The 14507-nt window shown below is 39.9% G+C and overlaps 1 protein-coding gene across 7 annotated transcripts in view; it reads right to left on the bottom strand.

Annotated features, from left to right (window-relative positions):
- The window catches only part of FARP1 (FERM, ARH/RhoGEF and pleckstrin domain protein 1), a 198320-nt gene that overhangs the window by 64982 nt on the left and 118831 nt on the right, over positions 1–14507 (bottom strand). For all 7 annotated transcript variants that reach the window (XR_013774386.1, XM_079306834.1, XM_079306832.1 and 4 more), the window contains exon 3: positions 2562–2666. Coding sequence is in view for 6 of the 7 variants with exons in the window: in XM_079306834.1 (XP_079162960.1) it covers positions 2562–2666 (105 nt within the window). In the remaining variant the exon portion in view is untranslated. The remainder of the gene's footprint in view (positions 1–2561; positions 2667–14507) is intronic.

Raw genomic sequence — 14507 nt, forward strand, 5'->3', positions numbered from 1 at the left:
ACCACTATGGCCAAACCCAAGCAATCAAAACTTCTGCATCATGCAGCTCCCACACCATAACTAAACACCATTAATCTGAGACTGGTTTATGAATTGGAAAGGAAAACTAATGTAAGGACTTAATTAAGATTAATGTTTTTCATTTTCTCCAGAACTACAAGGCTAGATTATTTATTTGTTAAACAAAGGCTGGCATTCCACGATGGTGACCAGATTTCAGCAGCTGGAGAATTGGGGCAGACATCAAGAGTGATGAAACTCTGTGAAACCCCAGGCTTGGCGACAGTGCCTCGTTCTTCTCCTTGTCCCAGCAGGAAGTGGAGCACTCAGACCCTCCACAATCATCTCCCATGCAGAATGGCATGCTTGAATGTATACAGCTGCCAGGCAACTTGACAAACCACTGTCAATATGTTAGATATGAGGTCTGGAGCCTTGCATGTTGAAATAAACACAGGCAAATTGTGAATATATGGCTTTACGTACATATGATTACATCCAAACAAATACGCTCTAAATATTTATTTTTCCTTTTACATTGCACTCTACACTGGAAAAGCAACTCATTTTCTTCAGATGATATGAATATAAAATATCCATGTGTGTTTTATTTCTCAGACATAGAATTACCTGCAGTATTTTTTACTTGTAAAATGTTGGAGTTCTACATTATGGCCTTTACGAAGCTCAGAAAATTTTAAATCCCATGGGAACATTCACCTCAATTACATTATATAAACTGGTTACAATAATTTAAGTGTAAATAATACTCTCAGAGTGCTGCTTCACATTGAAACAACAATTCATAATCCAATCTTCTGCTTCAGAGTTTTTGTGAGTTGCTTTCAGATGGCTGAAGTCGTTAATTCCACTGAATTTGACCATTCTTGGAGCACAGCTGACTAGATATGGGCAAGGTTTGTGGAGCTCCCCACTTTTCAGAAGCAAAGACTAGACAAACCAGCAAGAACATGGACTGGTGCTCTCAGATATTTGGCTGGTACTACCCTTTGCAAGAGTAGGGGCCAGATGAGTTACCACGCTCAGTGCATGGAAGCATTTTCCTTCAGGTCAAACTGACACTGTGCTTAAGGGTTTTCTCCACCTTCCTCTTCATCAGAGCCCTGCATGCCCCACTCTGATTGTCTGGACACATTTACAGCCAGTCAATTCCTGCCACTGTGAGGGCCTCGGGCAGTGGCAGCACCTCAGTCTCTCCTGTGTTCTGCCTCAAGCAAATAAACTACTTTGTTTCCATAAGACTGAAAACTGTTAGTTTACTTCAGGTCTCTGAGCAAAATGCAGACAGTCATCTATTTAAAACTTAATGACCTGTGAAGAAGGGAAGGTTGATCAAATGACCTTCTCTATTTTCTAGAAAACTAAAAAGCAACTGAGTATACAAAAGATGTTAGGATTTGTTTTAGTTTTACATACATACACCAACAATGCCAGAATGTCATTAACACAGTATATGGACCCTCTGCTGCAATGGTCCTGTACAGTTGCACTGTTTAGAAAAGTTACATTAAGCTCTCAAGTTACCTCAAGCATTAGCCAAGGGTATCTGGCAGAATGCTAACCTTTCTAGTGAATTGTGCTTTATGTAATTCCAGCAACACACTGTGAAGCAGATCCCTTCTAAAGATTGACATCCATTAAAAAAAATCCTGTTTAATTATAGTTACCCTAGAACATTATGACCACTAGCATCCTGTTTTAATGTCTATGCCTGTACTAAGGCATGACAGACACTGAGATTCCTACTGTATTTCTTTTAGGTTATCCAGACTACTGGTGCTAAATTCAACAAGCATGAAATCCAATGTACATCAGAATGTACTGGCAAAGCAATCCAAATAACTCGCACACATGTTAGTAGGTTACATGATAAGAATAAAATAAAACAAACTTCAAAAAGAAAGTCATTAAAGACTAAGAAGTCACCAGCCTATGGCTTTCTCTGGTACATGATATGGGGAGTGCAATGGCTGAATGCTGCCAGCAGCTGACCTCAGATTCCTGAGTGCCAGGACCAGGACACCTGCCTGTGCCACACAGCTCTCCAGAAAGGACTCCCATCAATTTTGGGGGGATTCTTGGATTTGCTTTCCTTTTCACTAACCTTGTAATATTTTATCTATCCCTTTTCCTGCCCCATAATGTTTTTCATGAACTCTGTCACAACCATTGCAACTTTTCTGTCAGCAGAGAAAGTTTATTTCTGCACTCCAAACCAAGCAGGACTATAAAATCAAGAGTTGAGGCTCTGTAACAGTCCAGCCTTTGGCTTCTGTTCAGCAACTTAGAAAAACAAAACACTCTCTCAACTTGTGTCTGAATTAGCCATTACTCTCAATGCACATGAGATCTGACAGGAACAATCAGGTTTTAAAAACATTTCTTCAACTCCACTGGGCAAGAACAGTTTGGGGTTTTTTTTAAAGTCCTTTCCCTTTTGAAGACTGAGGATTAAATATGTCTTACAAGTAAGGAGCAGAAAGAGAGAATACAGTGTGCATACAGATGAAAACCAGCTGAAAATTAATCATTTTACATACCATCATCTTTTTATGATCTTGAAATTCAAGGCCAAAATAGTCGCCTTCAACAAGGTTCAGGTGGTTGCAAACAGCATCATGCAAAACTTTCCCTGGAGCTCTTTGCTGTAAGAGGAAAACAAAGCCTAGGGTTACAAAGATGCTTTTACTTAGTGGCAGGAAAAATTATTATGCTAAGAAATTATTCAGCAAACAACACTGCCAAAACTGTTTACAAAATCAGCAGATATTACAACCATACCCACAGGGCAGTTGACAATAATTACAATACTTTTAAAGGTAAAGACTATATTCATCCATCCATGGATGGCAGCTCTGAATCCATGTTCAGTGCATTTTTATTTTTTGAGAGATAAGCACTGTGAAATAGAAGAAGGGGACCAAGGCTAAGAGGGGGACCAAGGCTAATTTCTTCTGTGAATTTTTATTTCATCCCATGGCCCCTCAAGTGATGTCAGGTGGTGCATGTACCCAACACAATGGAACCAGGATGTTCACTGACAGGCCTGTCATACAAAACACCAGGGACTGAGGGTTTGCTGGATGCTGCTTGATACTCAATAGGCTCAAACCCTGGCTTCTGACTTCACGTGGGCTTATCCCAACCTTCCTGCTGGGAGGCTGCTCCAGGCCTGTCTGTGCTATCCTGGCAAAGCTGGCAAGTAATTTGGAGGAGACAAGCACACTGAAAGCCTTCCTGCTATAAAGACCAGATGTTCTAGCCCAATATTAGCTCCCAGAGCCACCACTCTGCTGATTGTAAGGATTCTTTTCATCAGCCCATCCATTAAATCCACACCTGCAGAAAATACTACAAATTACAGTTCACCAGCAAGCCTTCTGCAAAAACCCATCTCTGTATAAAAAGGCCAATCACTGAAATCAAGTATTTTTGTTCCTTGGACAAATGCACCTATTTTAACCCAAGAGGCCCTGAAAACACAGGTCTACACTCACTTCAGAACAAATAATAACCCATTAAATTGCACAGACAATGCTGTTACAAGAGAACAATCACATCCTGGACTACTGGTCCTGTACTCAACATACAGACTGACCCCCTCCTTTTAGCCCAGTAAATAATACAGTAAAATAAAACAGTAGTAGCCATGTGAAGAAAAAAACAACCATTACAGGTGGGCAGACCAGCTCAGAGCCTGAGCCCAGGCTCTGGTATCTCCAGGCAGTGCCTGTACCAACAGCCTGATTGAGAGTGGGCAGCTGCCCAATCCCACCCCTTCCCAAAAGCAGCATAATGTAGTCTGATCTCTGTTTCACTGGGATACCAAAAAATAAATCAGCAAATACCCAGCAGTCAGGCTTAGACCAGGGAAATTAAAGTGATGACGTTTTTCTAGGGCAAGCACAGGACGTATGTGCCACCACAGCAGCACTGTCACCCTGATCATGCAGGACAATGACTGAACCCTTCAAGGCTGGCTGGTTTTGAAAGTCTAAAGGGAAGAGCAAATCTCACTTTTCCAAGAACTTGCTGAACAGGTTTTTACCCAACATATTCTCTCAAGTGCTTCTGAGAGACCTAAGCCACCAGGAAGCAATATTCACTCAAGCTATTAACTGTTTGTTAATATTTGTTGTAGCAAACATTAGTCTCATGAATACTGTCAAAAAACACATAAAGAACAATTGCTGATACAAGTACTAATTTTTGAAGCATTCACCATAACCTTGCAGTAACTAAAGTAATTCATAGGAAAATGCAAGAGGATGAAAAGAAGGAAGGGAAAAAATGACCTGTTTTTCTAGATAGAGCACTTTTGTTCTGACACAATGGCATCCAAAATAAGTTTCTAGTGCAAGTGTGAATACACTCACTTCATGTTCTCTAGCTTCATTAAACCAAAAGCATGCCCCGTGTTCACCACCCAGCCTGCAATGACCAGTGTGCTTTGCATGTCAGTTCTAACAGAAAGCTTCCCACACTTTCCACTCCATCTATCAGTGTACATAGGCAAAAACCAAACATGCATCATCTCAATGAAAGAGCCTCCTGCTATGTGCATTTCATTGGAGGCAATATGAAAAACATTAGACTGAGTGTAAAAATGATATTGCTTTACTGCTCTGAAAACACACCTACAAATAATTTAGAAGTAAATACTCCTGCTTGCAGACTAGTCTCAGGTCTTCACAGTTTGGCTGGGGCTGCTAGAGGGAGGAAGTTTATGAGTTATCCTTACAGCAAGAAGCTTTCCTACTGGTGCACAGCCAGAGGAATGGTAACATGGCCAGTAAATATTCATGTATCTATGTCTAGCTAAAGTATTCTGTGGACTTCTGTCTGAAAAAGACCAAACTTCATCTTCCATCACAGGAAAAAAAAAGTGTCTCTGTGTGTCTGAGACTTCTGACCAACAGGGGAAAAGGCAGAGAGCCCACCTGCATTACCACACTGCTCAAGGTCAGCTGAGAAGAGCACGGCTGCCTGAGCTCAGACCATGAGTAAAAATCTCCGATTATAACCTGCTGAGTGTTTTCATAAAGGTTTTTTTTGTTTTCTTATAGGCACTTAAATGATGGAACAGCCATCTCGTAGTATTTATGTCACTTGGCATTTTCACCAGAGCACGCCTCAGTAAAATGAAATACTTCTTACTCTAGTATTTATAAATATTATTATTCTAAACTCATCTTATCTTTGATCAGTCTACCTCAAAATAAAATCTGTCAGTTCTCTCAAAGGAAATGTTATGCATATAAAATCTGCTGAGATTTAGAGCCTGATGAAATTCTGGACTTGCAGGACCAGAAGTACAACATCCACAAAAGCAGGAACTCATAAGGTTTCAGAGAGATCTTGAGTCAGTGCAGTTCCATGACATCCCTACTAAAAAATTTAAACACAATAAATTAAAAGCTCAGTCCACTGGGTATGGAAGCAAACCAGGAGTCATTCAGGGCACAGTAAACACGAGCTGACAGAGGGAGCATTCAGGAATGAGCACCACACCAATGACATCATCTGAAGTCAACAGCTGTGCCTGACTTCAGCATGGTTACAAGGCCTAGGAGAAAACACCAGTTTTCCACAGGGCTTGGAAGGCATTTTCCAACGATGAAGCATGGTCCCTCTGCCATGCCTCAGACAGCAAGTCCCAGGCAAGTTTCACAGGCTCCTGCTCCACAGCCCCCTGGCAGCATCTGCATCAGGCAGAGCTTGGCTGCTTTCCCTGCTCCATGCCAGCACCAGTCTGTTCCATGAGGACATGGAAGCATGGAGCAATGAAGGCTGGTGGCAAGACTATACCTCCAGACCACTCACTGCCATGGACACCACCACCCTGTGAGGCAGTGAGGGAAAGCAGACAGGAGGGATGGTGTCCTGATGGAATACAGCTGGGGAGGGACACATGCAACCCCAGGAGCTGGGAAGTACCTGCAGCAGATGGCAGTGCCTGCTCCTGTACAATCCATGAAAATGTGCAGCTCCAGAGAGCAGCTCTTCCCACTTCAAACCAGCCATCTGAGCACACTGGCAGGAACTTTTCCTGAGCAATACAGGTGTATCTTTTACCCTGACAGCAAGGAGCCCTGACATCTGCTTTAATGATTGACATGAGGTGAGCCCCAGTCAGACCAATATCTATATCAGAAAAGTACTATTTTTCTCTTGGTGTGGTATTTACTTACACCAAAATAATATTATAAATTTATTACAATGAAAAGAATCTCACTGACCTCTAGCTACACATTGCTATTGCTTAATGCATTTTGAACTGTTCTTTCATTTAGCTCTGTGAAATCACATTTTAAAAGTCACTTTACATTTTCAGGGAACGCCAAGTTCTAAATTATGAATAATGTGCATCACCACGTTTAGCTGCAAGCTATGAAGGTACCCAGTCAAACTAGCCTGCTTTATGCATTATATATTCAACATTTTTCTGTCTGCTCATTATCTCAGTCCTACTCAATTCAGCCTCACTCTACTCCCACCAAAATCCAAAACAGTATGTTGCTTATGATCTTCCAATGGTGAAAATTTTAATATGGTCAACAATTCTTTCATATTCTACCAAACACCAATAATTCTAAAAAAATCCCTCTACATGTTTAGACCATTCTTTAACAGAGACAGCAATACATTAAAAAAAAAAAAAAAGCCAAAACCAAAACCCATGGCTGTATCTGGAAGACATCCAAAGCTTTTAAAGAAGCAAGTTTGGACACATTATATGACCTCCCATGGCTAATTCAGCAATTATTTCACTAATTTGGTACCAAAAAAGTATATATATTTATGGTCAATTAGAGGTTTTACCTTTTTTATCTGTTCAGCCAAATAATCTCTGATCCCAGCTTGAACAAGATCTTTGATTGAATGGTTTTTTGTTTATTTGTTTGTTTTTACATCACTGAGCAGCAAGACCAGCTTAAAAGAACCAAATAAAATAAACACTTTCTTCTGAACACTGAAAAATGTAAGTCCCATTTTTGGTTGAAGTAAGAAACAGTTTCATGTGGAAACACAGACTACTCTGTTCTCCTTCTTTTCTCCAAAACTGCTGCAAATGGGTCAGAAAAAAGTTTGGGTTGTTTTGGGTTTTAGTTACACTTTGTACAGTAGTAGCAGCTCATAGGAGAGAAAATATTTCCTTTATGTTCATCTTAAAGAAAAAGGTACATTCATTATTCATATCTGCCATCACATAAAGGCAGGCATTTCTTCCACTGATGTCCTCTTCCTATCACATTCTGGGTGCTCAAATGGTCTAAAATAAAATGTGACAATTTGGTCATCCTAAATATTTTACAAATACTTAAATATTATATGGCACAAAGGTTAAACACAAGGTTTAAAATGTATTTACTCTTTCAGAGTTAATCACCAAAAAATCCCTTGTACTGATCAGCCAAAACAGATTGCCAAATTATTTTTACAGTCCAATTTAAAAACTGCATTGAAATGATTGTGAAAACTTCATTCAGTAACTTTATCACTATTTCTGAAGTCATTCACTACTGTAATCACTACTAAAAATAACAACCCCATGTTCTTAAAAGCATAACTTTCTCAGTTATTTGAAGTTGTTAAAAATTATGTATCTACTGTTTTGAAATGAAAGAAAACCAACCAAGAACTGCTCATGATAAGCAAATAGTATGAAGATAACCTCACAGATGAGAATGAGCACAAGGTTCTTAAGCAAATAATCCTGTCAGAAATTTATACTTCAAAGAAGGCTCAGAAACTACTCACAGGAGAACAGTTCTGTCAGCATCTGAAGACAAATTTCATATTTTAAAGATTTCTCCTTTCTGGCGTAAAATGAAATGCATAATTCATATTTAGCAAAAGTCTGTTTCCTGAAAAGTGGGATTAAAGGTGAGAAGCACAGGTTTGAGTGTCGTTGCTCTGGACCTAATTCTGCCAGGACAGGGGAGACCCTCTGCCCTTCTTCTCCTCTCCTCCCTTTCAAAGCATATGTGTTAATCCTATAGGAAGGATTAGATGACTACAGAAATAGCATCAGACCACCAAGATAGCTCTTACACCTGGGCTTATGAGTTTTTACCTGGCTGTTCAGCTTAGACTGGGGAGCTGAGAAGTGTTGGAAGAAGTGTGATCACTCCTACACACCAGGTCAAAGAACAGCAGCAGAGACACCTTTGAACACAGCAGCCACACACTCCCACCACTACTTTTAAGCAGTGGACCTGCAGCCACCAGGTATGCATCCCATTTGAAAAGAGGGAGTGGAAGAGGCAGATTTTTATGATAACCTAAAGGCATCTCATACCTTTTAAGATATTTTCCATGTGAATGTAGTTGAGGGCTCCACTCCTGGCACATATCCCACATGCTTTTGCACAGACTGTGCACATACCACCAAAGGGCGGATTGAGGCCAAAAGCAGCAACAGAGTAAGTCTCTCATGCTGCTTAAAACCAGGCAATTGATCATCTGCTGCATGTGCACAATGAGACCATTTAGTGTTCTTTTCTTTCAAGATTTTAATGGACTGCTTTTACACTCACCACTGTAATACTAAGCTGTATTCCTCAATGCCAGTGTTTGCCTTCCACAGTCTCTGATGTACAATTTTACCCTTCAGTCAGTTTTGGTGGTGGTGGCACCTTTTTGTAAACAGCTCGATTTTAAAATATGGTAGTTTTTACTCCAGGTATGTTTTACTGCCCTTAAAAAAAAAAAAAAAACTTTCCCCTTCACCATCACCTATGCCAAACTTCAGCAACAACTATTTTAGGAATTTCACTGCTAACCAAAAATCAACACAGCAAACAATTAGTGAGGCAAAATATAAAGAGAAGGGGGTTAATAACCCTCTCATTTGCTTGCATTTCTGGCATGGTCTCCAAAAGAAAACTGCAGTTTTCTATATTTGAAATACAGATTTGTTATTGTAACCATGGTCTTGGATTTCTGATCGTGACAAACTGATTTATGTCAAAATGTTTTCTAAAATAGGCAGAAGTAGAAGGACTGCTCTTGCTTCACCTTAAACTCTTCCAATGCCCAAAAATCAAATACAGTAGAAATAGCCAACAGTAAAATTCAGATGAACAGTAAATACTAAATAATCCTCTTTAATAGTTAAATGTTGTGGAAGGAAAAAGAAAAATATTATCTAGCAAAGCTAATGAAAGGTTTTATGATGAGGCTATTTTCAGTACTGCTTGGTTAAGCTTTTTCTTCTAGCAGAGTCAGACTAATACAAAACTCAGCTACGGTAAATCCTCAGGTAACTGTACCTCTCCATAAATACAGCAGAGTAAAGCCATGGAACTGGAGCCTCTGCTTGGTCTATTTTCACTTGGCTCATAAAATCACAGCTTTGCACATTAATGGGCAAACACCACCCACACTGTATTTATTATATAATGTCATTTCAATGTGCATGAGAGGACACAAATATGGAGGAGAGATGGGCTGGGAAGCTTGAGGACTGAGCTTTTCACATCACAAACCAACGTGCCATCTTCAGGTGCAATTGTCTGATAATTTGATTTCTTTGCACTTCTTATAAATGCAAACTGATATTAATACTGATTTTATTTGCCATCTTTCAATTATTTACCAGTTTCTAGTATTTATTACTGCAGAATCAGCAGCAACCACCACAAAGCCAGTGGAGCATTTTGTAAAGAATAAAAAGGAAGAAAGAAATAGATTCTTGGAGCCTGGAGAATTTCCTACTCAGGTAACTGTAGGGATGAAATTCCACAGAATTCGTTTCTCACATTCATCCCTCTTTCATCAATGCCAAAGAAAAACTGAAATTCACTGGCTAAACACCACAAACCATATAAACCAAAAATATTCTGCTTTTGGCCACAGTAGTCTAAGTACACATCTGTTTATTACAAAATGTTACCCATGGTGAAAAACATTAACAAAATACTTCAAGATCAGTTTCCTGGCTGACTGGTTCCTTTGGCTCTGTTTACAGCATTTTAACTATTTGGCATCTAACTCTTGGTTAGAAAGTACAACTGATCTTGTATTAATTTTTCTGTACCGATTTTATAAAATTCTACGTTTCACTCATATGCACCTAAAATTCACTTCATCAACTTAAAAGCAGTGCTCTGATCACATCTGCTTACAAATTCATCTCAAAAACTCCATTACTATCTGCCTAAGAATCCTCTAAGAAATTCTCCCAATGCGGACAACACATTCCTTCCCTTGAAATGTGAATGCTGACCTCAGTAAAGCCAAAAACCCCCAAATCCAAAATAGGTCTCTGCAGAAGCTAATTACTCCTCCTGGGGAAAAAAATAATGAAACCCAAACCTTGTTTCTTGTAGCACAACCATTACTTCCTTGAGATGGGTGTAAAACATTTGTGGGAAACCAGCAGTGGCAGAGCAAGTCTTTTAAATAACTGTTTAAGGTTGCAAAATTTCACACATCAACAATTAAACTCTTAGACTTCCAGTGGGAAACTCTTGGCAGCACCGCTGTTACTAAACCAAAATTACTTTCCTTGAACATCATTAAAATGCACTGTGTGGACAAGAAAAATGAGGCATTAAAAGAACAATGAGAAAACTTACTAAAAATATGTCATCCTAATCCTCAAATTAGCTCTGGTAAATGCTGAGTCATCTCTGCCTAATTTTACTAGCAAAACTAAAAATGGTTTGTGGCTGCTCTTCATCCCCTTAGCAAGGCAACCATCCACTGCTGGAAGTGACTGCTTTGCTTTCTGAAGAGAATCATCCACACGATGTATTCCAGCCTCAGAGCCTTGACACTGCATGGTGATGACTTGCAAAAACCAGAGCCAGCCCACCACAAATTGAAGATCTCAGTGTGAGTTGCAGGGCAGATGCATTAAACAGTGATTTCCTCATGATCTGGAACAAACTACTTTGCAAATCAGCAGGTAGGAAAGGAAACAATATTTTTTGTGCTAGGTGGCTTTTTTAAAATCGGGTGCACACTAGAACTTTCTCCTCTGAAAAGCTGTGTCTAGTTCAGAGGGGCAAGAAGGGAGGGAGTCACACCAAAGCCATTCCAGCTATGACACCAAAACCCTTAGTGGAGACACAGGAATGTCACCAGGCATCTCTCTGACAAAGATTACCTCTGAATTATCTATGTGTAATTGACAGCCAAGGGTGTACCTGGGCAGATGTCTCCATCTGGAATGAGCTGCATCTCCACCACGAGGCTCTGTCCATGGGGATGTGCCTGACAGCATTCTGCAGCACAAGGATGCCCACAGAACAATCCTAGTATGTGCACTGTGGGCACTGGCTTTGGAAAACTCACCACAAGATTTGTTTTCAGACACTAGATGGGAGTTTGATGTGAAGCTGATAGAACCTCATTTTTCAGAATGTTTTCTTTATGGAAAGCTGTTTTCCTGAAGCTCAGTATACCTGTCAAATAAATGTTGATATTACTTTCTCTCCCTGCGAGCAAAAAACTGAATGAGTTTAACCCCTGGCCCTGGCACCATTTAGTGGCACACTGTGCTCGTTGTTTCTTGGGAAGAGCTGCAATGAGGCTCAGAACACTCATTAAAAATACCTCAGATTGAATTTCATAGCCCACAACTTTTGAAAAGGAATATAATGGCACCATTCAGTGCTTTCAGTGTAATTCAGCAGCGTAGCAGCCAGCGCATAATTGGGGATGGAAACCCCAAACTCTGTGACACCCCTCACCCTTTGCCTCCCACTTTACCACTCCTCTGTCTGTTTCAAGGCAAAAATCATTTAACCACCTTCTCAAGTTTTCTTTTATAACGTTAAGAAGTGCTTGCTTCTCTGTTTTGTTTTCTTTGCCTGCTCATTTTTCCTCATTTTCCTTACACATAAGCAAACACTTCGCTAGAATGAAGGAGTAGGCAATTCTTAAGTCATCAAATGTGAAAACAGAACCCTTATAAACAGACTGGAAACATGAGAGTATGAAGTGTTATGAGAATATGGGAGTTATTACTATAAAATCAGATGCAAAGTGGCTATTTACTATTTCTATTTGGATACATTTTAGTTCAACCATGATTGTACTAAAATCCTTTGAAGAAAATAATTTCATTAAAATGCAAGAAGTCAAAAAAACTCCACAACAAACCCCAACAAAAAATAAGAGGTGTTCAGGCAAAATATTAAATCCTAAATCTAAAGCAAAACCAAATGCAACAGGAAAAACCTTTCCATCAGTCTCAACATTATTATTAATCTCAGAAAGAGCTCACACCATCCAAGACTGTACGTATTTTACTTTTTACTTTATCAGAGGCAGGAAAGCACATTTTAACAACTGGATACAGAGGTTTCCAAAAAGGCCACTCCTAGATGAAGACTCCAGGTTGTGGCTGCTGCTAACTTATAATGTAATAATTTTACACCCTAAATCTTTGTCTTCAATTAGGCCACTGTTCCAGCTGGATGCAGTGCTCTGACAGCCAAAGTGCAATGCAGGGTAAGGAAAACAACCTGCATGCAACTTAAATTAAGAGTTTCTGTAGGACCTATTTGGTACCAGTCTGTCTTCCAAAACTGACATGTATTATCTAAATAAAAGCTTGGCTGCAGCATTCTGCAACTGCTCCAGACTGGACATGGAGTAATCTTGTATTTATGTGTGAAACTGAAAACACAGATGATCTGAGTTCATTTCTAATAAGCAAAATGCATACAACAACACATTTTCACAGCAGCAAAACTTGCAAGGGTAAAACACAAGTCTCAGAAGCAATCCCTTTAAGTATCTGAAAGGCAGAGCTTTTGAGCAGTTTTTTGCCAGTCAAAGTCCCCAAAAGTTTCCTTCTTTGGTTATGTAGTCCTGTTACCAACCTGATGGATGTTTAGGAAATGTGTTCAACATTTCTCTAAGCAGCCTACAAAGACCTTAAAACTAAATATACTTGGAGTCTGATCTGTCCTTTAAACATGCAAAGACACAGGAGAAAAGGTGAGAACTTTCTATACTCTTAGGGTTTGTTTTGTGCATCACTGAAAAGTGCTACCTTTGGTTTGGGACACAAACTAGAGTGGACATATGAGTTAGAAGAATTGGTATGGTAAGAGTTACAATAATGGCTGCTTCTACCAGCAGATTTCAGAGGCAACTCATAATGTTGTAGTCAAGCCACAATTTTAAGGAAAGATAAAAAATAACTACCTTCCTTTTTAATACAAATACACAGTTTTCAGGATTTTCAGGAGCTTTTCCACTCTTCCTTTGCAGCCTGCCTGCAACTTGCAACTTGCTCCTTACACAGCAGATGCTCCAAAAAATCCATCCATGGGTCATCTCAGGTCTCTGAAAGGTGTAACTGCCTCTAGACTGTAGGAGTCTGATGAATGGTTATATCAGCAAACACCACACAGCCACAGCATCACTGGGGGCAGCACAAGTGGAGTGGTGCTGGTGTGCACTGTGAAAACAGTGGCCTCACCTCCAGCCACTTCAAAATCCAAACCTGCTGGCACTGACCTGTATGCTCAACCCAGCATCCAACAGCAAAGCAGCAGAGACAGAGCAGAGATCTGCTCACACTTTGTGGCAAGCCAGGCAAAGAAGTGATTGGTGTTCCTATCTCTGGGCAGGAGGAGGTGAAGAAGGAAGAAAGGCCAGCAGGATTTCTAAACTGTACATGGTGTCTGTTAACTATACATGGTCTAAGCCAGGCAAAACCTTCTCATTAATCTCCAGAGAGCTTCCTCCTGACTGTGAGCAAGGTTTTACTTTTACCTAAGTTGAAGGTAGAACATTCAACCTTTACCTGATTTTCCACCGCTTCTGCATGCATATGTGTATGTGTGTGTGTGCATATATATGTGTGTGTACCTTACAGAACTGCCTGTGCCTGCAGTTAATGTGAAATACTTCAGAGACAATAACTTACACCCTTCTGCTTCCCTTCTCATTCAGCCATACCAACTGTTCAAGCTAAGGAGATTCCTAGGAGATCTGCTCTGTGTCACTCAGAGGCCTCGAATATCAAAGGAAAGTATCCTCACTTACTACCACAAGTGCACAAACACAGCCTCTGAAAGACAGCTTTTAGGGATTCTATTCTGTTTGAATGTGCAGCAATGTTTTCTTTTATGCTCTGTTTAAAAGCATATGTAGTGCAGAATTAGTTACTGTGATTTGGGCTTTGGACAAAATTGCTAAAACACATCTTTAAGCACAGCAGGTTTAAAAAGGCAAATGAGCCATTCAGCTGTTTTTTTCTTAAGACCAGAATACAGCACTGCTGTATTAGATACCACTTAGATATAAATGAGCTTTATCAGCAACAACAGGCTTCGTGGGAAACAAGCATGCTCTGTTCAAGGTACGTCAAAGAGAAGTCTTTGGGGATGTGCTATCAAAAATCAACCATCAGGCAGCCACAATGAGACTTTTCTGACCACATTTTCAGTCTTATGATGAATTCCTCCAGAAAGAATTTTAATCCATTTAACCTTGACGATAATGTGTGTAACTGGAAA

This window comes from Erithacus rubecula, assembly GCF_903797595.1.
Source record: "Erithacus rubecula genome assembly, chromosome: 1".
Taxonomy (NCBI): domain Eukaryota; kingdom Metazoa; phylum Chordata; class Aves; order Passeriformes; family Muscicapidae; genus Erithacus; species Erithacus rubecula.